We start from the raw sequence: 27,372 nt of genomic DNA, 5'->3' as shown, positions 1-27,372 counted from the left end.
TTGAAAAATAAATATTTATTTGTTTTCATTGTTTCTCTACAGGTTGTGTAATATTACACAATGTTAAGAATTCAATGTTCTCAGGATATTAGGCACATCATAATGTACAAGGCTGAAAATGTATTTAAAAGCATTAAACTAAACCCAGAATTGCACAAATATCTCGCTCTCTCCTTCTCTCTCTCTCGGTCTCATTCTCTCTCTCTCCCCTCATTCTTGTCAAATACTCTTGTGTTGTTGGTTTTTGGTTTACTTAAACCACAAATTCTAACAAATTGCTTATTTTTGCTTCGTAATCATACAACAGTGTGCACTACAGTGCATTATATAATATATTGAATTATGATAGGTTAAAATGTTTTATTTTTCCAAAAAAAAGGATAACACACAAATTACATATATAATATAGATATGTTCAGTAAACACAACTGAATAATGCCAAATATAGATAACGGGACCCCATGATAATAAGTTGCTTTTAAACAATTAATTTTCACCTGTAAGAATTCCAGTTGTGCCAGTTGTGTCTCACAATTTTTTTAATTTCACAGGAGAGATAAAATGCTGGGTATTATTTCCGAGTATTTTTCACAGATTGTTTGGGAAGATAATTTTTGGATCCACCATTTTCTTTTTTCTAATGATATGTACAGATGTGCCAAGGAAGGTTGTTTATTTCTCACTGCATTCAATGCACAGCCCTCGCTCTCTACCTACCACACTTTCAGGTATGTCTGTATCACCCCACAAAGCCTCAGATTTTGGAAGCAAAGCCTGCAAATACTTTTGAAGAAACACTTGAAAGCAGAGGTTACTGAGTTAGACAGACCAAGCCACACAGGCTGTGGAATGAAGCAACGCTGCTCGCCTGGCTCACCTGGCTGTTCAATCCACAGGGCAGTGTAGGTACTATGTGCTACTGACATTTATTTATTTATTCATTTATTCATTTATTTAAACTTTTTAAAAACACAAAGCTTCATTGATATTGAAATCTTTTTATATGAAAGACCTTCATTGCAGGATCTTTTACTGTGTGGAAAAATATAAAATGGCAATAGTTCACTGTCATTTCTGATGAAAACTGGTAAATCTAACGGTGAAAGTAATCCATGCAGTGGATATGCTACACACTGGAAGAGGGAAAGGACAACAGTAAAGGAAGCTATTGCCAGTGAATCTGGCTCTTAGGTGCTCCCGCCACACCAAGCACTACTTTCCCTTCTGAGTTGTAGTAGAAGGTGCCGGGGTCAGAGGTCAAATCAAAGGGGTCCCAGGTTTGAAAGAGCGGGAGGGCAGTGGCGTTAGGCGCGGTGTTATGGTTGGCGTTGTTGATGTTGCTGATGTGGTTGTTGGGGGCCTGCAGGAAAGCCAGTCGGGCTTGATTTTGGGGGATATTCTGTGTGAGGCTGTGGGTGAGGATCTGGCTTGGGTGTGGTCGCTCCCTCCAGTCCTCCTGTTGTTGCCGGTGGATCTTCATGTGAGCGTTGCGGCTTTTAATCTTGTAAAACATCCTGGGTGGGGGGTGGTTTGGTGGGAGGGTATATAAGATCAATATAAGGGAGACAGGAGGATTCCAAATTGAATTCTAAAACTGGATTGGTAATACTCACTTTCCACACTGTTTGCATGGGAAGTTTGTAGCCAGTGAGGGACTTAGAATTGGCTCCTCCATCATTAATGGTTTTCCCAGTGAGTGAGGGATGGGCACCAGCTGTGAAAAAAAACAACAGTGACAATAACAGTCATTTGTAAAGCTATATCCCTGTTTGATTCAATTAGCAGTTGACACTAATGTTTCAAAAGAGTATTAGAGGGCTTCCACTGGAACTAGTGCTGTAGCAAGGTATTTCACACTAATCACAAATAGAAATAGCACAAATAGAACCAGCCAACACAAACACATACCGAGATTGCACCATTTAAGCAATATTCCTGTAAACCCAACAATCTTATTTATCTCCATTTCACAATTTTTCATTGGATGCCTCAGGTAAGACTTTACCAATTTGTCCAGGAATGTTTCCCAATCTATTAGTGGAGATTTAAGTTTCAGTAGAAATTGAGCTTTCTCATAATATTTAATAAAATTATCTTCCATTGAAATGCTAACTAGGGTTCCCACACGTCGCAAAAGCAATTCACAAATCTTTTAAAGGTCTAACTCCCTCATATTCAAGAACCCTGGACTATATAAGAGTGTTGCAGACCACCAGCAAAACATTATAAACATGGTATTAATATCCCTTAATTTCATTGATGTTCAAGGATCAGTGCTTTTACACCCAATCCAATCCAAACCCCAACAATTTCAATAAAATGTGTATACTGATTCAGGATCGATTTATAAATTATTTAATATGGGGAAGTTTTCTGACTTTCAACATTTTTTCAAGAAGCATGGGAACCCTGACAAAAAAAAAAATCAAAACTAGACTATTAAAAATAGATGATAAGCATACATAAATTCAGCAGTAGCAGCTGCATTGGCCATGTGATATTTTCATACTTTCAAAAATTCATATTGCCCAGAAGGCAACATTAAAACTAAAAGTTCCGGAAAGGGCACTCATTTAAATATTCAGTACCGTTAACTGACTCTTATTTCTGCACACAGTGGAGGTGTGTTTAATCTTGCCTCGAAGAAGAAAAAAAAAAGCACTTGGTGCCAAGCACTGTCAATTATGCAAAGCAGCAGGACGCGGCACGTCTGAAACTACGGAACGAACACAGCGGATGGACGTGGAGCCTCCGGGGACGGTGAGCAGCGAAACAGACACAGGCGGGCTGCAGCCCTACGCGGGGTCACTGATGACAACAGCAGCACCAGCACCAGTAGCAGGGGCAGTGCAGACGAGCGGGCCTCACGCTGCTCTCCGCCGCACCGCTCCTCTCCTCCTTCGCCACTTTCTCTCGTTCCTGCTGTTTCCGCTGCTGCTCCAGCATCTTCTTGGAGAGGTAATAGAACTCCACACACTGGGACACACTCTTTGTCTTTACCTGTTCACACATACCCACACACAAACATACACACACACACACAGACACACACACACACACACAGACACTTACTTATACAGCAACACAGCGCAAAAACTGATGATAGGCATTTATTAGATTTCTAAATCTAGCACTTCTGCTGAAGCATAAGAGACAAGTGCAAGAATTCAGAAGCTCACTAACAAGGTGGAATAAGAAAAAAAAAGAAGTGTACCATCTTTTGGATCAGGGAGAAGTCTTTACTGTGGGTGCCAAATGCTTTATTAAATACTCTTTTTTCACTCAGCATCCAGACGTCACTACCTATACAGACATTGAGAGAGAAAGGGAGAGAGAGAGGGATACGTTCTAGTTTTAGATAAATTCTCAACTATTAGAATACATCAGTGACCGTATGATTGTAAATGCATAAAAGAGATCCATCGTTCAAAATGTAATGCCAAAACAGGCCGTGTTAAGTCACAAAGTCTTAAAATGGATAGTTTTATGTCTAAGGCAACTATTCTCTCATTGTTGTGGCAATTGGACAACATTACAATAATGCCAATACAGTAATACATTTATATTTTTCCAATACTGGACAGTCTGTAAAGGTTCATTCAGGAAACCATTAATTGCACTAGAAGCTGATAATTACATTAACATCCAAAATCTGTTAATCTGACAGGAATCTCTTTCCTCACTGTTTTCAGGCATCCAGTTGCTTTTATTAAATTAGTATAGGGTTTCAGATCATGTCAAGAGGTTCTGGTCAATTTCCAGGGAAAACAATTGGCAGGGACAATATTTCCAGTGTAAGTTAATAATGTACTATATCTGGTTCCAGTAGACAATGAAAAATCACCACAGTAATGGTAATCCTCTGATGATGAAGGAGTGGACAGCAAGAGCATCTCCACAGCAGCCTGAGAGAGAGAGGGGGGGGGGGGGTAGAGAGATTAATGCAGAAAGGGAAAGTGTAGCAAATGGAAGCCATGAGACAATATCTAGTTACATACATAAAATGCAGTCGAGTCAAGTGAAATAAAGTCATTCAGTGAGGAACGATCAGTAAACTAATTTACTGTGATAATAAACAGATGGACGAGCTCATAAACTGAGTGGAAATGAGTAAGTGGTTTCATGAACAGTATGAATAGTATGTTTCTCTGTGACTCCTCACCAGCATGTCACCCTGGCAACGGGAAAGGCAGTGCAGGGCAAGCTCTAGGTTGGTGCCCCCTCCTGGCACGGCACTGGAACTGCACAGATCCAGAAGGTTCTCCACTGATACACAAAAAAAGAGGAAGGTTTACACACCATGCTGTACAGTGACTCCGTACAGACCTTTATCTAAACAAATACATTTTCTGATTACACAAACCACAACACATTTTGTGCAATCATCCATCGTCTTGTATTGAAACTGGTAATATGCAATATGTCACAACCTTACAGTTGGCTATACTTAAGACAATGGATGGATGAGCGTACAATAAGTGCTGTAGTTTTGTTAATATAATTGTATACAGTACGTGCACACCCTACACTGGATTAGTGCTGTACATCCCACCTTGTTCCTGTAGATCATTGCTCTCTTCCAGGTCATCCCAAGGTTTCCATAACAACTGTTCCTTTGGAGATTCCTCCAGCCAATGGTCATAGGACCTGCATTCCGGAAACTGCGGCACATCGGCCTGGAATTCTGGGCCCACATTCACCTGACTAAAGGGGAGGGGAGGGAGGGAGGTAAACATTATTGAGCAATTCTGTGTTCAGTAAAAATAAAGGTTTAGTAAATGGCCTACATTTGAAAAACAAATACAGGTTATAAATAGAACAGAGTGTATACTAGAATTTATTGTGGAGATGCTCACATACAGACAAAGAGGAACAGATAAATGTGGGGCAACAGAATAAAGCAGTGAGAGTGGAACGAAAGACAATGGGTTGAAGATGCATCGATGCAGACTAGGACACAGTATCAGTTTAAATACCACATACTAAAGCCATGTAAAAACCAGTAGCCTAAGGCTCAAATGTAGGCCACCTAACTTTTTGGTCCTCTGAGAAGAAAAGTACTATTCAGATGCATTCAAAATTTAGGCTCCATCCAAAACGCCATCTACACATCAAATGGCAACATACCAGCTGTCCATATTTTAAGCAAGCAACTACTTTGCTTACACAAGTATGATACATTTTATTCATGTGTTGTTTTATATGTAGTACGTAGAAAATGTGGCCTCTATACGAGACTTCTAAAAAGAATGTGGTGTGCCACATTGAGAAGCAGCAGAAGAACTCATATACCAAAATAGAACTGGATGCCGGTAATATCTGAGATCTAATCTAGCTGAGACTCATGTTCTCTGTGCAAATAAAGAATATATTACGGCAGTGATTAATGTGAGAGCACAACAGAAACACAGGCGGTGCAGAAGGGATGAGACAGACACAGACAGGTCCTTACGGGAGTGGGAGGCAGTTCTCTTCAGGCCACGAGCTCTGCTGGTCACCTGATAATTCACACAAAGTGTCGATCCATACTAAGCACTGTATACCATCCCACAGAGACAGCACAGCATGCAGCACTATATGTCACCTCTACATTTCCCCAGGTTCATTTCATATTTCAGCATAGGGCTGCCGGCTCAAATCCTGCTGTATGACCCCTATACCAAGATATATAACCTTTGGTTCCATATATAATGGAACCAAATATATATACTATTTGGTTCCATAAACTTCTAACAGTACAAATGGACAACACTCTGGATATGGGCATATGCTATGCATTAAATGATATAGTGATGGCCAATGAATGCCACACATTTTAAATGTCAATATATTTAAACACATTGGACAGGAGACCTATTGTACACTGGTGAGAGCTCTAGGCGAAGGAATATCATTGCATTCAGTCTAATGTAGAATGGAGTTCAACTATATAGTTGCTAAACCCTTTGAGCAAAGCATTAACCTCAACTAAACTGTCCTGCACATTCTGAATGTGCCAATATGTTGTAAACAGGGTGTTGTATTATTTCCTTATTTCACCATAGACACGGGCTTGGTGTGCTCACTTACTACAGGGGCTCACTTACTGAAATGAGACTGCAGGTAGGACAGGGGCAGCAGGTTGCAATAGAGCCCAGTCCCCCTGCGGATGGGGTTCAGCATGGGGCGGGGGCTGTAGTGGGGGGGCGCTCTAGGTGCCTCCGGAGCTCTCCCGATCTGCAGGATGCTTTGGAAAGGGAGCCCGGTGTAGCTCAGATAAGATCCGTTCTGAGAGAATTGTCAAAGAAGAGAGAGAGAGATGGGTAAGGGGCATGGTCCTTATTGTGAAAGCATGCTGGACAGCACAGGTGTAAAACTCCAGTCCTGGACGGCTGCCGTGTGAGCTGGTTTTCAAGGTGTTTTTGGCACCAGTGGTTCATTTAAGTCATTTATTGGCTAGAAAACCACATATCTTGTTCTCAAGGCCTCAATTGGCAGTGTACTGAAAGGAAACCACAAAAACCCACAGACACTGCAGCCCCCAAGGGTTTCAGTTTGACGCCCCTGCCTTACAGACTAAAGAAGTGCCTGAAGTTCCTCTACCTTCCACTAGGTGTCAGGCAAACTAATCTTAAGGGAATGAGTGGTGCCTACCTTCACCTTTGTGGTACATTGTGCTCCTCTTACTGTTGCCTGAGACCCAAAATATTGCTTGTCCCCATCCCCTGGCCTAAACTCATCACTTTGGGGGTGGGGTAGTGACAGCATGGAGCAGGGGGGTAAGGGATGATTGTGGGTCAAGGGTAGACCTCTGTCTAAAGCCTCCTGCACACAGAGGGACAGAGTTAGAGCAGAGAGTCAGTCAGTTAGTCAATATCAGACTCCTATCCTCAGCCCAGTAAAAAAAACAGTGACCAGTGGTATGTACTGTGAGCTGACCTGGCTCCAGGAGGTCACATGATCTGTGGAGGATGTGGGATTGTGATCTGGCTGGAATGACACAGAGGATTGTGGGTACTGGCCCTGGGGGGAGCTGAGAGGGGTCTGAAGGTTGCATGCATCTGAGGGCAGAAACAGAGTAAGGTTGAAAGAAGGAAAATATTTGCTATTTTTTCTAAATATTTTGTATATCCAATTAAGTAATCAAAGGTTCTGGTTTACAAAATGAAAGTTGTTGGCTTTTTCTGGTATCTGTGGTCAATGTTACATCCATATGAAAATAAGAAGGAAGTATTCATAACCAGACATTTAGTACACCCACAAATAACCGCTGCTTATTTTACTAAATTAAAAAACAAAATAATCTAAATCTTAGATTAATCAAAATAGCCACTTAGTGCAGTAATAACTGCAAAGCATATTAATGGCATTTTTTGTCAAGGGCAGCCATATGGTTCAGGATGTTCACACCCAACACTGCTGTAGAAGTTCCCACAGATGTGCTACACGTGTGGGTTGTTTCACTTTGACATTTCTGATCAGTTCATCCCAAACTAGCTCGATTTTACTCAGTTAAACTGCTTAAATTTCACTAAAACAGAGTACAAAAACACAAGTATACAAAAACCTTTGACAGGTAGCGTAGACGTGATTATGAATACACCACATGCATTCAGTGTTTAATAGACAAGTTTAGAATACTAGAAAACACAGCATTGATAGGTTGGCAGAAATACTATCTGTCTAGGTTTGGTCCAGCTAGAAATGGCTCAGTAGGGAGCATTTCAGTTAGAAAAGCACAGCCCCGCCCTGCTCAGTCAGTACCTGTGCTCCTGAAGACCTCCTGGTGATTGAAGGCCGTGTGTCTCAGGCCGTACTCTTCCTCTCCAGAGTAAATCAAGGCGGGGTCAGAGTCCTTGTCCTGGAGGTGTGGATATGAAGAGTCTCCATTCCCCATTGGGTCATCTGAGTGTGGCACCCAGTCCAAGGGAGAGCATTTTCCAGCCAGGATGGGGCCAGGAGAGTGGGCGGGCTGCATAAGCGACTGGGAGTAGTACGTCTGCAGACTAGCGCAGAACTGCGCAGCGCTGCAGGGCACGTCAGCCTGCATCAGCTGCATCGACTGCGTGACCTCCACAGCCGGAAAGTGCGAGCGTCGAGGCGGGGAGAGAGGGGGTAAGGAGAGCGGGGTCGGCGGGGGGCTGAGGAGGAGAGGAGGGGGAGGCGCTGAGGAGTCTGTTACCGTCCCTGTTGCGTCTACTCTACCGTTAACTCCGCCCACTACAAGTCCGGAAATGGTACTGAAGATGCCTCCCCGGCCTCCATTTTGGACTGGGGGCATGTTTGGTGAGCGCCTAGCAAATGCTTCCGTGAAGGAATCCAGCTTCTGTTCACAAGCTCCTGCCCCTCTCCCGAATTTTCCCTGGTGGCGGTGAGCTGGGTGCCACTTTGCCAGGTACCCCTCGCTCTGAAAAAGGCCTCTTCCCGGCCCACCCCCAAATCTCCCTGCACTGACGTCCGCCTGCGCGTGAGCGAGAGACGGGCTAATCCAAGCGCTGGCGCTCCTGTCGTCCTCAGGCGTGCACGCGCTGGAGCTCCGCCCACCGCGCACGAGGCCGGCGTTGCCGACGCTGCTGCAACTCACGCTGTGATGGCTGTGGGGGTCACTGCTCTCTGCCGTGGCCCCAAACTGCCCGAGCTCTTTCAGGGAGTCACTGCAGAAGTGCTGCCCTGACCGCTGTTCCTCAGCCAGGGGAAAATACAGCCCCTGGAAAGGAGAGTGATCCTGGGGCTCGACTGCTGCGCGGTCCCCCATTGCAGCTTTCCGTAGTGTCCTCTAATGGAAGCAATGGGCAGTCAGCAGTAGAGACATGGCCCTGTTCATCTGAAAGGGGAAAAATAACAGAAAAGAAAACTGTAGATGGAGATGGGGGAGGGAAAGGCAGGTTTTCAGAATGCTTGCCAATATGCAATATGGTGTAACCATATTTCATAGTGAAGGAGCTATATCAGCAGTATATCCACTTCACTATAATTATTTGACAATTGTTTAGTACAGCTAAATGCCTTGTTGAGCCTGGAAACTACTTGTACCCCATGTTTTTTTAATTCAATGGGACTCGGAAATAGAACAGCACCTCGATGTGAATCACCATAATAGTTCAAATTGATATAGAATAAAATTTGATGAAAAAGAAAGTATAATGGCAATAAGCAGCAGACCAGCATTGATCACACACACAGAAAAGGTACCACACTTAGCCTGTTTCATTGTTCATATGGACTAAATTATTCAGATTTACTTTGGGAGTCAAAGACTATGAAGCTTGCATAGCTTTCTTATTAAATAATGATACTGTAACACTACCAATGACAAAAAGTGCAATATCCTCAAGAGGCCAAATGTACTTGAACTGTACCTGAAAACAAAACAACAGCATCCAACTATTTTAAGTATGCTTGGGACCAGTTATTAGACCATTTTCCTCCTTGATTTATATCATTACATTCCTTCAAACTTGTGAATGTCCTGGTTTTATTTGAGTTCTGCCTCAGTTGCCCTCAAAAGCCCTTACTGTACAGTATGAATTGTTGTTTTTAAGAGTCTTTGTTGCAGTACTTGCAGACAATCTGTGCAAACTTGTGTATCTGTGTGTGTGTGTGTGTGTGTGTGCATGGGTGAATGTGTGTAAGCGTGTGTGCGTGTGTGTGCGTGCATTTCTGCATTCATATGACCACATATGAATGTTCATTTTTAACATGATTAACTGTAAATTGTTAACCACGCTGTACTTATATAGTAACACAAATCATCTTCTACTGAACTGAACAAGCTGCTACATTTATTAAAAAGCACTGGTTTTACAAAGCAATCACTCTGTTCTTTAGCACTTACTGTATATTACAGACATCAGTCATTATATCCTACTGCACTGGCATTGCTGACCAGTTGTGATATCCTAATGCAATGACATTATAGAGACCAGTTACTATATTCCATTACACTGGTAATATAGGCCAGACAATAGCCTACAGTCTAGTCACTATATTCATTCCATCATATAATGGTATACGCCTTGTTGAAATGAACTGGTCTCATAACTGTCAATGTCTAGTCATACACATTTAGTTTGGATACATGGTATCTATATAAAGATATTAATTATACAACAGATTCACTTGGCTCCCAGATTTCACATAATACATTTATTTACATAGTGTGCTTTCTGCATGCCGTTCAAAGCGCTTTTCAAAATAAAATTTAAAAAAATGAAACAAAGAATGCGTGGAAAGTTACAATCCAGACATGCAATCTAGAAGTAGCATAAAAGCATTATAAAAAGCATTTAATACAATGACCATTATAACACAACAATTCAACTGTATAAATAAGGATACATATAGTTAAAAGCAAGTTTTATAAAGAGTTTTATAAGTCAGATACAAATACTGAGGCCCTAATCACATGCGGAGCACTGTATCAGACCTGGGCAGCCTTTACAGAATACACATTACCTTTAGTGCATAATCTTATGGCTGGAATAGCAGTGCACATTAAACTGAAAACTGCATTCCTCTCCTCAGCAATCAAACAGCCATTTCTATCAGCCTAAACACACTACTGACTATTATGCTGAAATTTTATGTCACCTTTCATGTTTAGGGTTCAAATTGACCCAAGCTGTTTAAACTGACATAAAATGATCGTGATATAAAAATTTGGACACTTTTTTTTGGCGCCTTCTTAAGGTAGACTACTTGCTTTATATCTTTAAATAATAAAGAATTGTAAGAAACGTCTAATTTTAGAGCCTGAGGTTTGAAAGCTGCATGGGAAAGTGCCACCAGTATCACCCACAAGATGAAAAAATAAGGTAAACCGGTTTGTAAGAGATGTCAAACACTGAATGGGGACAAATTGATCCCAAACACAATATGAGGGTTAAAACCCTAATTATGTAGCGTGTTATCCAACCTGTGGTATACATGGCTAGAGGTGACATATGACACATTTGATATGATTGATTTTATATATGATAAAGATGACACATTTCTATGGTCTGAACGCATTATTACCTTCAATTACCTGACCAATGAGCTGTTAGGAAATGCTGAGAATTAAATCAGTTTTGCAGTTTCTTTGTAATGCACAATTTGGAAGAAACTTGGGAACACAGTGAATATTTTGCCGACTTAGTACCTCCGGGTATGTTTAAATGTGTCTATGACACAAACAGAGAAACCCCTAAGAGCAGGTTGAAAAGCTGTGATCCAAACGATGCATTTCAATAGCGTGTTGAAACACTGCATTCACCCAGCCATAAGTTTTAAGAACACATTTATGAACTAAAAAGCAATCACAAGCATGGAAAAGTATAGGATCACAGAGTCACTTTACTACGCGTTTCCAGTAAGAAGGTCTGAAAATCTGTTACCTGCCAACGGTTCTACAGCAATGAAAAGGTTTAGCGTTTCACTGTAGCAGTCTTATGAGGGACAAATGCAGACGACCTGCAACACGAAAAGCATCAAAGAGAACCTACATCTCTTTCTCTGTCATTTCCTTCTCTGTAACAATCTAAATAGGCCACACTATGGTTTGAGAGATGGAGCGATGATTAAATACGATAGTTCATAGGTCCCTGAGGTTGATAACATTAAAAAAAACTGATACAACCATCAGGGTATCTCTCTCTCTCTCTCAAACATATACATAGTTCCCAATACCCAGTTTCTTCTGTTTTTCTCCCTTTTTTAAGTCTATGTCTAGTCTAAATCTATGTTTGTTTCTTCATTAGCATTCATTTTTCATCTTGTCACTTTCCCTTAATGCCTTATTTGTTTTTCACTCACCTGTTTCTTTTCTCTCCTACCCGTGCCTCTTGCTGAGTTCTGTTTTTGTGTCTTTTTGTCTCTCTGTATTCTCCATCAGTGCAAATGTGAGCTATTGGCATGACTGACAAACGCAATGAAGTCAATCTTGCACTTTCACCCTCTCTTTGACTCCAAAGCATGCGCATACACTCACGTGACAGACATACGTGTGCAGAACCATACATACTGTACACACACACTAGCACAGACATACACACACACACACACACACACACTTAATTCAGTAACAGGTGTGGGGTATCAAAGAGTCATTTTCCAGTTGTCACAGAGACAACCTCACCACCACCCCCCTAATTCAAAACCACATCCTGGGGCAAACAAATAGTCACAGATCTCCCATACTGCCTCTGTCTCTTGTATCTGATCCTTTTCTCTCTCTCTCTCTCTCTCTCTCTCTCTCTCTCTCTTTCTCTCTCTTTCTCTCTTTCTCTTTCTCTCTCTCTCTCAGTTTGGTCAATGATAATGGCGGCAGCTTAGTAATCAGTTTCTAATAGTTTTTTTTTTTTTTAACTCTCTCTCTGTATATCTCCCTCCCTCTCTCTCAGGCTACTGTGGAGATGCTCTTGCCATCCACTCCTTCATCATCAGAGGATTACCATTACTGTGGTAATTTTAATTTTCTATTGGAACCATATAACACATTCTTAATTTACACTGGAAATATTGTCTATGATTGAGAAGTGTAGCCCAATATAGCTGTCCAGCATTTAAATATCTACAACAGTTATTTCTTTGCCAGTTCTGTAATTGTAATAGTTGTCAGTAATAAAAATGTAGAGTTTCATTCAGCCACAAAAAAATCAACTGATAAAATGGAGATGGACAGAGCCAGTATTGTATGTATTATGAAAATTTGTATCATGTTTTTACTGTAGGCTGAGCTAAGAAACAAGACAGAGAGAATGACAATGGCTGATTTCTGCTCACTGCCTGCTGATCTCAGATCTGAAACCAACCTGTGAGTACTTCACAGTTTGTGTTTGGTACTGATCAGAGATCAGTAGGGTGAAAAGGTTGCAGTCTTTGAACATAAACTAAATAAAACACATGCCTAGTAGGTACGTTTACAACAAAATTGCAACATAAAATGTCCAAATTCAAGTAAGGGAGGTGGTGGCCAGTTGTAGAATATTAATGGGCAATAATTTTCTGATGTATAACCAATTTGTGTACAGTACAAAGTGGTACTGCTGAAAGTAGCTCCTTATTTTTCAGCAAGTGTACAGTGACTTTTTAAGACAACTCAAAAATAATTTTAAAATGAAGATTATTTTTCTCTTAGGACAGTCAGTTGTCGCCTCATTCAGCACTTATACATTTCTTTTCTCATTGTGTGTGCAGTAGTATAATGATGTGTTTGTGTGAGTCCAATGTGTGTATGTGTATATGTGTGTGTGTGTGTGTGTTTCTGATGTATATATGAGAGTTGTGTGCTTGAGCGTTTTTTTGCAGATGTGTGTGTATGTACGGGTGTATGTGCATGTATAGTACGTGGGTGTGTATGTGTGTGCGTGTGCGTGTGTTTGTGCGTGGGTGTGTGTGTGTGTGTCTGTTGTATTTATGAGCGTTGTGTGCTTGAGTGTTTCCGGATGTGTGTGTGTAGATACATGTATACGAGGAAGGTGTGTATGTGGGTGTCTGTGTGTGTGTGTGTGTGCGCGTGGGTGTGTGTTTGTGTGTGTGTACGTGTACATGCGTGTGTGTGTGTTTGTGTGTGTATGGGTGTGTGTGTGTGTGTGGGTGTTGGGTTTATATGAGCTGAGTGTGTGGGTGTTTGCGCATGTGTGTGAGTGCGTTTGCTGTTCTCCATGTGGTACTTCGCACTGTATTGTTTTTTAAGAGCCTGAATCTCGTGTGGTGAATGACTCACAGTGTTTGTGGTCTGCTCCAGAGTGCGTAGGCCTGCGTGAGTGTGTGTCTTTGTACTTCTCTGTGTGGGCATGTCTATGTGAGTACCCTGTTTACTAGAGCGAGAATCTCTGTTTTTTCTGTAGTCAGCTGACAGGAAGTTGACCCAGAGACGGAGGAACAGGAAGGAAGTCAGCCAGGGAAGCCTCCGTACCCCCAGCTCTCGCCCACACACTCTTTACCGTCTTTTCCATTGTCTACCAACATCTTCAACACAAGCCCCGAATAAAATGCTTCTTTATATTGTTTCACTCCTGCCCTTCTCCCTTATATTTTGTTCTTTTTTGTCTTTGCAGGCCCTGTTTTTGTGTATGCTCATTCCCCTGTTTATTCAGTCAAACGCTGTCTTGAACTGTAGCGATGCTTTCAAATAAAGGTTTCAAATAAACATGCTTCTATGAAAGTGACCTTCAAGGAGCATTTGCTGGGGGGAAACCTTTCTTTCTTTTGGAAAAGATAGGCATGAATAAATACACATACACTGCTGAAAATGTGATATTTTCAACATTTATGTCATTTTTGTCCTACAAACATTCATCACATTTTGCTGTGATACTGTTAAGTCCAAGGTGACTTGGCTGACAGGCAATTGGAAGCCAGACAGCTACTGTATAGAACAAAAATGAAAGGGAAGCCAAGACCTTGTATTTGCACAATTTCTGTAACACTCGTCATTCAGCAGCACAGTCATTACATAAAATGAAGAGTTTTTTTTTTTTTTTTTGAAGAGATGATTACATGCAGAGATGTTTTTCCCAAATTGCATACTCGATAATCCTAAAAACCAGTTGAAAACAGGTGCAGGATGATTATCAAATGAAAGCAAGTTCTACGCATTCTCTGATTCTAGCTTGTTGGCTGCCAACTATAATTAATGTAATATAATTTTCTGACACTTGCACAACAATACATAATAGAGGTTTGAGAATTTCACAATTTAAAGGGATCGTTCACTTTTTGATTTGGAGCTACTCACAGTGTGTTTTCTTAATTTAGGTCACAAACCCCAGAATTCCCTAATTCCCACCATTGTAAAGCCAGCAAGCCATCCGATACTAATACCAATATCTACAAGATCGTTCCATGCACACAAAGACCGTATGGGATAACTGAAAAAAAAGCTAAAACTGGAATAACATTTTAAACATGCCAGGACGTGAAGTATTCCTTGAAAGAAATGGGGAGACTTGCTATGAATTATATGAAAATCAGTCCTTACACAAGGCGCATGTAATTATGGTATATAATTAGCATTTGCAAAGTTAAATAAAAGTAAATTTTTAAAAAAGTAAAATTGTATAATACCAAAAGCTCATTGTATATACATTTTCATTCCCATTAATAAATATATAGCCATTATTCATGTTTTACATATGTATAGATTCAAATGAAACAAGACAGTACTGCTTATAGCGTGGTAAGAGTACGGTAAGTACAGTATACATACAGTGCCACATAATTGAGAGAAGAGTAGGCGATAACCTCACAATTTGCATAGGTTCTCGCTCAAAAACGAGTGAGGGAGTCATGCACTGCTCCAAAGGCTGATGATCTCAAAGGATGGGGTCTGGGGTGTATGTGCTCCATTTAAATAAACAAAAGATTATAACATTGTGCTCTCCCAAGATTAGACACAGAGGGCACATTGGCAGATCCTGGTCCAACTGTACACTGATTGCAAAGTTGTACACACTAACCAAGATGGGGGACTTTAAGATCTGTGCACAACCTCCCGGAATATACCTTCAAATCGCTGCCTTGGAGTCGTCAGAGAGAAAAAGAAAAGGATGTAAGAGAGGAAAAGGAGTGTGGAGGAAGAAGGTGCACTCTTGTTTTCTGTCAGATGAACGAAAGGACATGAAAATGAGAGAGAATACAGGGGAGGGGGAAGGCAGAGAAGCATTCTGGACTTTTTTTCCCCTCTCCATCTCTCTCTCTCTCTCTCTCTCTCTCTCTCACTGCAATGAGCGAGGGCGGGGAGGGGTGACAAACAACGAATTGTGGGTTCATGATGGAGATTTGGGTAGTTAAAAGCAAGGGAGGGAACGGGGATTTTTGAAAAAAAAAAATGAAGAAAAATCCCAGCAAATACCATAATTTGCTTATGTAAGCAGAAACTAGAGAGTGGTGGTGTTTTGCGGTGATACTGTTGTAGAAGCCAACAAGATAAATATACGGTTTTTTTTTACATCTTAATTACATTTAAATGTATTTATTTTCCCAAATTGACTTACAAGGCCATTAATGGAAAACAACATTAAGTGTATTTCAAGTATGTCAATCATGTAGCCCTATCGCATTCCAATATCAGTGAGCCACAGACAGCAGGATGGGCATTAAGCCCTTTGCTGCGCTCCGTAGACAGTGCTGTACAGTATAGCAAATTTTTCAAGGCAACAATGGTTTCACAGTCAATATTGACTATACAGTCAATATGACATCCTGAATGTTCAATAGTGAACACCTGGAAGCATGTTGTATTGATGCACCAGAAACTGGATTTTAACATAATTCTGATTTCATTTATCCACTATGGCTACCATGCCGCTTTGAAAATCTAACATTTGCTTTTAACAGAATAGCTGTTGCTGACAATCTGTTTCAAAAGGGATTGTCCTATAAAAACCTCCTATAAAGACAATCACCTAGCCATCAACTTTATTAATAAAGTCTATAGTGTTGTAGCATTATCTCAGACAGCGATGGGACATACCAGCAAGAACTCAAACAATGCATATTAACCTAAAACCTGGAATAGAATTTAGAGAGTACAATTTCCATCCACCATAGAAAATTCAGAACTGTTTTTGCTGTAGCTGTAGGTTCAAGCCAAAACATAACCTTTTATGTGTACATTGTTTTTGATTTTGTATATTCTTCAAAAACAATGAAATTTTTTTGTGGTTTCATTTGTTCTTACTGTGTAAATGATTCATCGTATAGGCCACAGATATTATGCAACTTTTATTTTTGGGTAGCTTGGTTAATTAGAGAAAACTAAAAAAATGGTAAAACACTATAAAGAAATTATGCAAATGGCATATATTGATGTGTTTTCAACAACAACTTCGTTATCGACACGTATTCAAGAGTAATTATATGCAACTAAATGATTTTATACACCTACTGTTAAGATATAATGGATGTTTATATCACCTAGCTCAGTCTTAAATACTGTTTGGTCTTTTAGATACACCATTCAAACGTGAACAGCGTAGCACATAATTACCTTTACATGTCAACCGTGAAACATTTTGCAAGAGAGTAAACTGTTACATTTATATTAGGGATTATTAATTATATTGTTAAACATGCATTAAAATTCAGTCACAGTGGAAATTGAATGGGCATATGTTCCAGTATTTCACGCAATTCTGCATGAATGCATAAACTCTCCAAAGGTATAATTGGCTTCAGACAGACCAATTATGAGACTTCATAGCACTTTTTAAAATTCCTGAATGGTGGATATTATTGAAGTGACTTTTATTTTTGGGCTTGCATTAAAATCCAAGTGACACCATTAACATCAAATACGGTTGTCAGTCACATCAATGAGAAAAATGAAAGCCTAAGCTTTAAAATTAAAATAATTTCTCCTTGATTTTCACCACCAATCTCACAGCCTAACTCCCCTAAGATCTTTAGGGATACCTGGTAACTTTCTGATTCTTTTGTCAAAGCACAAGCACAAAAAAACATGCAGACACTTGGAATTCAGCAGACGGACACATCAAATAACGATGATTCCAGTGAAGGAAATTTCAGAATCTCCCAGCCATTGACACATTGAAATACAGTTCACAGGCTGCACAACTTCTCTATACACTTCTCATTATCAATGTACTAAAGCTATTGCATTATGTTACCAATGGTAAAGCAAGGCCATCTAGCAAAAAATCCGAAGAACCTTTGTGATTTTCAAAATGGTGCAAAGAAAGAAGCTGATGTTAAAATGAATTATTTCAGTGAAATTAACTGCAATAACAGTATAAAAGGAAGCAGCAAAAAAAAAACCTTTGAAATGTGGGGCACAAAATGTGTGGTACTCTTCCTCCCTTCAAATAATATAATTCCTACAGTACTGTGGAATCGTGGAATGGATACGATCTGGCAATGTTCCATAAATGAATGTCACGTGTGTGCATATAATTGCACATATCATTGTCCATTCCAAAATGGGAATTACATTGTTTGCTTTCAAATGAGGGAATAAAAAAGATTTTAAAAAAGATTATTCTGTCCGTGTGTGATGATAGGGTTCATACAGTTTCAGAGAAGTATATGGTCTGGGACCTGGCCCTGTAACATAAAGGATGGGTTAGATTCACAGTTAGGACACTGCTATTTTACCCCTGAGCCGTGTATTTTACCTGAATTGTGTCAGTATACACCCAGCTGTACAAATGGATACTATGTAAAAATTTAAAGTTGTGTAAGCCACTTTGGATAAGATCATCTGATAAATGCCTGTATCGAAATGTGAATACGGATTCAATCACGAAGACAAAGGAACTTCTAAAGCAACATGGAGATATGGAGATTGACATTGTTGGCATTGCTCAGCAGAAGGGCATAAAGGGTATAAAAATGTCTGTCACTGAATTTTGGCGTGGTCTAGTCAACTATTCAGAAGTGGCTGATAAATCACGCCGCCCAGACACTGCCTAAATAAGGCTGTCTGTCAAACGTGGAAAAGACAAAACTGGTTATTGTGAATGAGACGACAAAATCCTGGTCACTCCCCAATACTGGCCTGTACGGCACTGATAAGAAGCCATTGCTGAAAGAAATACAATATGAACTTTCTAGAAAGCCTTGCTGGAGAAGTGAGTTTTCATGGTGAGATGAGAATGCAAAATATTTTGTGCACTACCAATGAAAGATGTATTTTATTTATTTTTCTGATATAATGTAAAGCACTATCTTTGCACACAGCAGAGACTGTTCATTCAGTTCTATGACTTCGATACAAATTTTCTGCACCTAAAATAATTATGAAGGCCATGGCAAAGGTCTGAATATGCATGAAATCACTTTTTCTTTTTTTTTAATTCAAATAAATTTTCACAATTGTGAAATGACAGACATACAATAATAGAAAACAGGAATAGTGAGACGTGGCTCACTGAGCTATGGCTCTAGCCTTATTGCCACCTTAGATGAGATCAGCATGATTGGAGTGATTGTAGGGTGGGCCATTACCGATTGTAGATGGGGAGTGAGGGAAGGGGGGTTGCGACTGCAGACCTGGGGGTTAGGGGGGTCATCGGCGTCTATCATGCCAACAGAACCAGCTCTGGGTTCACTGCACTGTGAGTTATGGGGTGGGGGGGGTGCATTAAAGAATCTTCAGTTGAGTTCAGGTGGGGGAGGAGGAGGGTGGGTGTAAAGTTTCAGCTGTCAGTCAATTAATATGTCTCCACATAAAAATGATCCACAGATACATTCCCGGCCAAAATGCCAAAACAGAACATTACACTTCCTTACTTGCCCATCTCAGTGTAATCAGCCTATTTAACCACTAGCTTCATAAAAAAGGGCTCAAGCCACCTAACAGTCTTTGAGAACATTAGTAAAGCTTGGATAAATGTTCCCAGCATGTCCATTTGCCTAGTTCTCAAGATATCCATACACATCATCTTTAAGATGCAGGGAACATTGTAGGAAAGGTCTTACAACATTGTTTAAAAAACAGATTGTGGACAACCAAGTTGATTTTATCACAGATGTAAGCAATGTTAAATAGTGCCATTTCAGTACATTCAGAATAGTTTTAAAATATATTTGACATGTAGCCCCATATTTCCTCATGACTAATGGCTGGGGTGTTTGTTAAGGAAGTCACGGGTGTCACGGATTCCGTGATTTTCCCCGTTTTTTTTCCATTTCTGCAATTTCCTCCGTTTTTTTGTGATTTTCATGATTTTTCTGCAGTTTTGGATGGTGACTGTCATTCTTAGCCTACAGTGTCATTTGTATAGGCCTACACATTTTAACAATATTGCCAAATGCTGGGAGAAACAAAAATCGCTACAATGTATAGAGATTCTGGAATGTGCTGGGAACAAGATTCCCGTCCTTGTCATTTGTTGGAAACAGGTTGTCTGACAGCCCGTCAACAATGTTGGCACCCAGTGCTCCTTCCCCTATTACGGCACATTCAGTTACAAGAGGCGCTCCATCGATGACTGAAACTAGCAATGTACAGCATTGTGTACCAAAGCAAGGAGAATACAGACACACAGCAACCATGTTTTATTTCAGTAATGCAATTTAAGCATGCCCGATTTTGAACAACGTTCTGTTGAAGGTAAAACAGCATTCTCTTTCTTTCCGTGACGGACCAAATCAAAAAATGAAACGCACCATCTTATCAATGTATTTCAGTAGTAGGCTATTTGTAATTAGATGCTGGCTACGGCCCACTATTTTTTTTTTAAACTTTAAGCCCTTGTTACCGCTGCTACAGTTGCACATTTCAGCTCATGAGATCTAAAATAATAAAAAAACTTTTTTTTGCTCTGTCATTTCTTCCACTGTTTTCCATGATTTTCAACAACTTTTCCATGACTACTCTGCAGCCAACATTATCTGTGACAAACACCCAGACTTACCCATGACTAAATGATATCTAGCAGGGATGTTGCCAGTAACTTTGCATGGAACATTCCCTGAACATTTTTCCGCAACTTTGACAAAAGTTGTTTAGAAAAAAAATGTTCCAAGATTATTATGATCATACTGTAAACAGTATGTTCCAAAACATTCTTGAATCATCTTGTGTCAGGTAACAGCCTGACAGATATCTGTAAGAAGGCTAGAGGCTAAATGAATCAGAGCATATGTGCTCAACAATAATTTAATTGAACAAAATCATTTCAGAGTTAAAAAGGTGCTTTATGTTCTGCTTTGTGAAAGACAAAAGCATAGTCTTGAAAATTCCAATATGGTGCATCATAACCTGGGGACTTGTAGCTTTCACAGTCTAAATTTACTTATCTCCACAGTAATACCACATAGTTATTTGTGCGTTATTGGCAACAATAATGCACAAATATTCCAGCAATGTGCGTCCACTCGCAGACCAGCACGGCAAACGAAGCGATGATGCCGTAAAAACAAACGAGAAAACAGCTGCTGTTCACTACGAGCATCCTTTGTACAAATTACATTCGGTCACAACTCTGTTTCTTACACAGGCGTGTAAATTATTCTTAGAAATGTATCCGTATAATGGATCCAAATTGGTTTTCCTAAACATATTGAATCAGCGCAAGCGACTGTTTCTTTTTAACGAGCAATTCAGTTGGGCAGCAAGCAACTCAGACCCAAGGTCAATGAAACAAAGAGTGAAGAGAGCACAGTCTAGAGGCTGAGTCAGAAACCCCTCGGATACTACATTTTACCGAGAGAAAACAGGTTTGATTGCATTGCATTTAAACGGCAGCAAATACTACAACCACATTCAGGCAAGAGATATTTTTCATCAAAGATGCTGAAACCATTCACATGTACCCATCTCATCCTTTTAAAGATTTACAGCTTTGGCATGGCTTGTACCCAAGACAGATTTTCAGTACAATCACCGCAACTCTTCTAAATATCACTTCAATCAGTACAATCACCCCATTATACAAATATAATTTCCACTTTTCCCCACAGCAGGATACCTGAAGCAGTCGTTCTGATGAAGTCACATTCTCACGGCTAACTGCTCTATCAACAACAGCGATTCATGCAAAATTATATATAAAAGCCTTAAAAATTAAAAATAAATTACAACAAAGTGAATGTGGTATGAATTGGAGGACCAATGAAAAAAGAAAGTGTTCTCCAACCTCATCAGCTTTCACTTGTCCTGCTTGCACTTTTCTGAGTCATTTGTTCATTAAATACTAGTGAATAAGTGAACAAAAAAGTTCTATATGTGTAGCATATCACTTAGGTTTACTATCTCTTTCTATGTCATGCATTAGGCATGTCCACGTTTATCTGAAGAGGTAAATCAATAGACAGATATGGCCTTTTGAAAACTGACCGACTAGGCAAACTCCGAACAAAGTTTCAGCACAACTGTTTTCATACAATATGTTGTATTTATATACATTAACTGAGACAGCAATCCCAGCTATTTTGAACATGTACATCACTAACCTGCAATGTCGATGAGCCTACATGAGCCTGACCTTATCTAGATCTGTACTGGAACCACTTGAACTACGATGCATAACGATGGTATACACTGAGTGCTTAAGCATGTACTCAGACATTTTTTCTATTTATGGATGTTCGTTAAAGTGATCATAACAACAATTTTGATTTTTTTTTTACAATTCTGCTGATGAAGGGTAATTAATGAAACTCTGTTGTGCCTGAGCTGTGAGCCTTGCACTCCGGACAGTACCAGAATAATCAATACCAAAATGGCCTTGTCAGGCGCAACGTGAATGAAGCATCCGGACATGTAATAATTTGTTTGAGAAACAAAGACCCCATGGGAGCCAAACATGCAGAGAAACAAGCATTCAGAGGATAATTTGAAGGACTGGGGTGCTGCCCTAGGCCAGGTGGACAGCTAACTGACACAAACTGGAGCAGAGCACAGTAAGAATATAACACTAATTTTACATTCATTTTACAAAAAGGATCAAGCCTTGGTCACTGAAGTAACGTGATATGAAAAATTAGGCTAATGTTTCTGGGAGTAAACTGCACACACACAAATGCTACAACGCACATTGAAACTAAAGGCTAGCTACATGAAAGAGTCAGCATGTTTTTTTTTTGTTTTTTGTTTTTTACATAGGCTACTCTTTACTGGCCTTCATTTGAAAATTATAGACAATTTTGTTATCTGGAACAAATACCGCAAAAAATTTCCATAATCAGACTGACTTACCATTTTGCTCTTCAACCTTATCCTTATTGGCACTAGCACACTTCAAGTTTTTTGTGTAAGTCTGGCTGTGGGAGGGGGTAGGTGTTGAGACAAGGACCGCAGGAAAGAGAGTTACAAAATGAATGTCAGTCCGTCTGTACGTCAGTAAGTCAGATCACAACTCACACTCACATTTGTGAACTCTGAAACACATTGCCATTGTCTATAGTGATCCAGGCAGAATTAAAAAAAAACATTTTAAACAGAGAGAGAAAAAAAACCCCAAATTGCTCCGACTCAAACCTCAACGCCAAATTTCAGTTTGACAAAGCACCCGCCTTCACCTCTCCTTCTTTTTATCATACTCTGTTTCTGTTTCTTTTCTTCGTATGTTTTTCAGAAGTGCAGGTACAAAGTATACTCTCATAGTCCAAGTTATCATCATTATTAACTACTATTATCACCACCTGTTTCATAATCAATTAATATAGCTTATTCATTTTCTGTTGGCAGTTTCAATCTGAGGAAACAGTTCCATGTGAATTGAAACATTGCAGCGTAGTATAGTGTATACAACATCAAAGAAATCTTGAGAAAGACATCACACTGATAACACATGAAATATGAAATAAGCAGATCAACTGGTTGTCAGGCATTTCACTGCAACTTGCACTATAGCATATCATCATGACAAGTAGTAATGAAAAGTGTGGCTATTCTTAATATTCTGAAAAGAAATGTACTAAACCCAGCCGAAGACAGCGCCTAGCAACTAAGAATGTAAGGATGATGCTGATAGGCCTGCGCGAGGCAACCTGACACAGTAAAACTGAGAGACTGGCATGACTGTGCATCGCATGTACCGGAGGCGTATTTTTTACCTTTCATCGCCTTCGTAGACGGTATAGAGGACGATGTCTATTAAACTTTATATGTATAGAGATGGATTGACAGAGGATAAAGGGAAAAAATATGATTCAGACTAAACTCACAAACTTGATTAATAGGCGCGAGAAAAGCGTCAGGGGATGACTCCAGGAAAGAAAGACAGAATCACAAGCAGATAAATAAATAGGCCCGTTTAACATGCCACGCTATCTGTGTTTTTACCTTAATCACGATAATCATTCCTGCCGCCTTTGTTCTCCCACGTTCATTTCTAAACAGCACCCGCTGCCTCTGTGCGGCCGCGAGCGGGCCTGATCATAACGAAACCATTTACCCCGCGCACAAACTCACCTCAACCTGTCATACCAAGACATGGGTGCTTTGCTTACCAGAAACCCGCTCCGATCCGCTGCCGTGTCCGGGTCGTCGTTCTGAAATATCACGCCGACGGTTTGGGAGGATGTAGCAAGTTGTACATTTAGCCAACCCGAATAGGTCTGGTATGTTCTGATAAATGAATAAAAAAAACTCATTATTATTATTATTATTATTATTATTATTATTATTATTATTATTATTATTTATAGTAGTAGTAGAAACAGTAGTAACTTAGTAGTAGCATAGGTAATCATGTTAATATGCTATTTTTATTTATTAGCCTAACAAATTACTTTCAGAGACAGATTTATTTTCTTAGTGGCATAATTATATATTTGTGGATTACAGAATACACACATACATGCATACATACATGCAATCATATATATTTAATTTGTTAAGTCATGTTTTGCCCTGGTCCATAACACAAACATATCTATCTGTCTCTGTCTGTCTGTTTGTCTGTCAATATGTGTATAGCCATTTTTTTCATCTTTTTTTTTTTCAAATACAACACCATCTTATATACTCCATTTTAAGTGCAAGCTTTTAATGGGAATGCCTAATTAATGTCTACCTACAGCATATGAAAATCTATGTCCCCCAGTGCTTCCTTCACTCAAAGCATCAGTGAGGATGGTTAATGAATCAGTGTCACCAAGCTTTTTTTGGAATCGTTGCTATGGATATAAAGCTGAAAATAGCAATGAAGAAGGTCACCGAGCACGGAAATGCATCCAATTTTCAATAAAATTGTAATCAAAAAGTGGTTTGTGAAAAAAATCATGATAAAACAATCCTCAATACTTCATACAATACACAAAAAATGTTCCAGATTCAGGTTTGCTTCACTACTGCTCACAAAAATGGATATATGTATATATATATATATATATATATATATATATATATATATATATCCTTTTGTAGTCCCTAACTGAATATGCCTGTAAACTGGATCTCGATACTTTTCCTCTCCCTCAACATGGCCTGTCTGCATAAATACATAAACTAATTTCTTTACAGCCACTGCCTGTCTCTGAGAGCAAACATTGGCAGTAAAGCTTTATTTTCACATTCTTTTACAGTGGAGAATTTCATACAAAGGAAATTATTTGGTGTTAAATCAACTTGTTAGCCTACAGGGTAATTTTTACTTTGACAGAGTACGTTCTAATCTTAATTCATTCACATAACATCTGTTAGAGTGAAACTAACACTAGAACATATTATGTGCAGGCAAAACATTTCTGTGTCATTGAAGAGAGTAAAAGGAAAAATATGAATAGCATCCATTTCAATTTCCAAACCCTCCTCGTGGTTGAGCAGTAGACATTTAGCGCTTCTTATGGAATGGTCACTATGGAATCAAGGAAATAACTAACAAATCAGATACCCTTGATCAAAAAAGGGTATCAGATGTCCCTTACAAGGTTGATCTAAAAGATGCTTCACATGTCTAGTCAAACGGCTGTCTCTGGGTTCAAGAGATTTTTAACATATTAATTTAAAAATGACCAGTCTTCTGGGCCTGCCATTATATATTTGAGTTTAACAATGTAAATAATTACCATAGTTAGAAGGTTTGGATGATACCTTTGAAAATAGTAAAAGAACACACGTGCACCAAAGAAATACTAAATCTGGAAAAGGAAAATGTTTCGAAATGACTAAAATAATAGTTTGAACAATAACCACAGGTGAGAAAATCTCAGAAAATACAGAAAGTGTCTTAAATTCATTCAAAGACCACAGAATGTATTTGAATAAGAGCCTTACATTTTGAGTCAAGAACATTTAATTCAGGGCACGAAGTTAGAACGTGCACAATGTAGAAACACATTGATGCTGTGGGAAGATGTAACTTTCTCGGGAACTAAACGTCAGACTGAAGCAGTAAAAAGGCAAAGGCAGGATGCTCTGGTATATGACAACAAAAAATAATAAAATGAGCTCCTCTTAAGTTTGGAAATTCATTTAAGATCTACCATGATCTATAAAATTATTTACTGTAGTTGTAAAACTAGGTGTAAGAAATCTGCTGTCCACGTGAAGCCCTTGAGATTACATGACATAGTTTCTGTTTACAAGCACACAGTTCGAAAATTTTTGAATTTCTATGTTACATAACTGACAATTACTGTTTTATTAATTTTTGAAAAAGTTGCTTTTTGTAAATTTCATGTTTTTGGGCCAGCATGATATTGCACGTCCATATTAAAACTTCATGTGGCCAATTTGAATGTCAGGAATTATAGGGTAGTTACATTACATTGTACAGTAGTGGAAAGCACCAGTGTTACTTTCAGGAATACAAAAATGCAGTATGACCAAGAAGGCACAGAGGCCCACTTATAACTAATCAATGTAATACAAACCAAACACACAAAAACATGTACTGACCTATCTTTAGATAGCTATAGATAACCTATCTGTAACACAACAATACTTGTACCAAAAAGGTATAGCGAAAAATGAAAGAAAGAGAAAAAGAAAGGATATCTAAAGGGGGTCAGGGGAGCCACGGTACAATTTGAAGAGGTAAGTCTTCAGTCGGCATCAAAAGATTTTGCTGCTGTTCAGACTGCAGTGGGAAGCTCATTCCACTGCCAAGGGGGCCAGAGTAGACCTGGAGACGTGACCTGGAGGTGCAGTCACATGGAGGGGAGGTCCCAGACGACTAGGGACAGCAGTACGAAGAGATTGGTAGGAGTGGAGGGTTTGCGTAGTTCAACAGCACACAACTACAGATGTACTTTTTATAAGCTGTCGAATACTATGAACCACATAATATTTAAACAAAATGTTGAGAAAACAACCTGTTTTTTCACATATTTTTAGAATCATAATAGCAACATGGTGATAAAGGGTAAATGAACGAAGGAAGCAAGCAAGCAATGGAAACATGCCCCTGTTACGGCATATGCTACTCATAGCTTATCATATTGGTTGTTATACATAAAAACATTTACAACAGGACACGAAAGCAAACAGAGAGGACTAGCAATCAAATTCACATTTTGTATTTACATTGGAGTGCAAATAGACACACTTTCAAATGCATGAATTATTCAGTGCCATCCTCTACTGTTGCATATTTTTCACACTGAATGGTTTCAAATCTTCTGTCAAAATGTAATATTAGACAAAGGGAACCTGAGTAAACACAAAACACATTTTTAAAATGATTATTTCGTTTACTTATGAAAACATTTATGAAATACCTGTGTGAAAAAGTAATTGCCCCCCTTAAACCTAATAACTGGTTGCACCACCTTTACCAGCAATAACTGCAATAACGCTTTCTATCATTTCATACCAGTCGTTCATATCACGGTGGAGCAATTATAGCCCGCTCTTCTTTGCAGAACCGCTTTAATTCAGACAAATTGGTAAGTTTTCGGGCATGAACTTCTCCTGCCACAGCATTCAGATGTGGACTTGCTTTTGTGTTTTGGATCATTGTCTTGCAGCATAACCCAAATTATGCTTCAGCTATAGCC

General features: G+C 39.4%; 1 protein-coding gene across 4 annotated transcripts; it reads right to left on the bottom strand.

The window, feature by feature from the left end:
* Window positions 1-23,866, bottom strand: si:dkey-19b23.10 (uncharacterized). 4 transcript variants are annotated; one of them, XM_064329108.1, is made up of 14 exons: window positions 23,714-23,866; window positions 22,625-22,689; window positions 7,744-8,803; window positions 6,919-7,040; window positions 6,634-6,804; window positions 6,087-6,267; window positions 5,453-5,498; window positions 4,553-4,704; window positions 4,163-4,266; window positions 3,845-3,905; window positions 3,215-3,303; window positions 2,869-3,000; window positions 1,614-1,714; window positions 1-1,514 (listed from the first exon to the last, which is right to left on the bottom strand). In XM_064329108.1, the coding sequence occupies exons 3-14, from the start codon at window positions 8,732-8,734 to the stop codon at window positions 1,166-1,168; spliced, it is 2,499 nt and encodes an 832-aa protein (XP_064185178.1). In that variant the 5' UTR covers window positions 8,735-8,803; window positions 22,625-22,689; window positions 23,714-23,866; the 3' UTR covers window positions 1-1,165. The 4 variants fall into 4 exon arrangements, with proteins under 4 accessions (XP_064185178.1, XP_064185180.1, XP_064185177.1 ...); XM_064329110.1 differs by lacking the exon at window positions 22,625-22,689 and having other exon boundaries at window positions 23,714-23,853; XM_064329107.1 differs by lacking the exon at window positions 23,714-23,866 and having other exon boundaries at window positions 22,625-22,842.
* Between the last annotated feature and the right edge of the window lie 3,506 nt (window positions 23,867-27,372).

Source organism: Anguilla rostrata, chromosome 3, assembly GCF_018555375.3.
Source record: "Anguilla rostrata isolate EN2019 chromosome 3, ASM1855537v3, whole genome shotgun sequence".
In the NCBI taxonomy this organism is placed as follows: Eukaryota; Metazoa; Chordata; class Actinopteri; order Anguilliformes; family Anguillidae; genus Anguilla; species Anguilla rostrata.
Note: the sequence above shows the minus strand (reverse complement) of the source record. Positions and strands in the feature narration are given on the sequence as shown.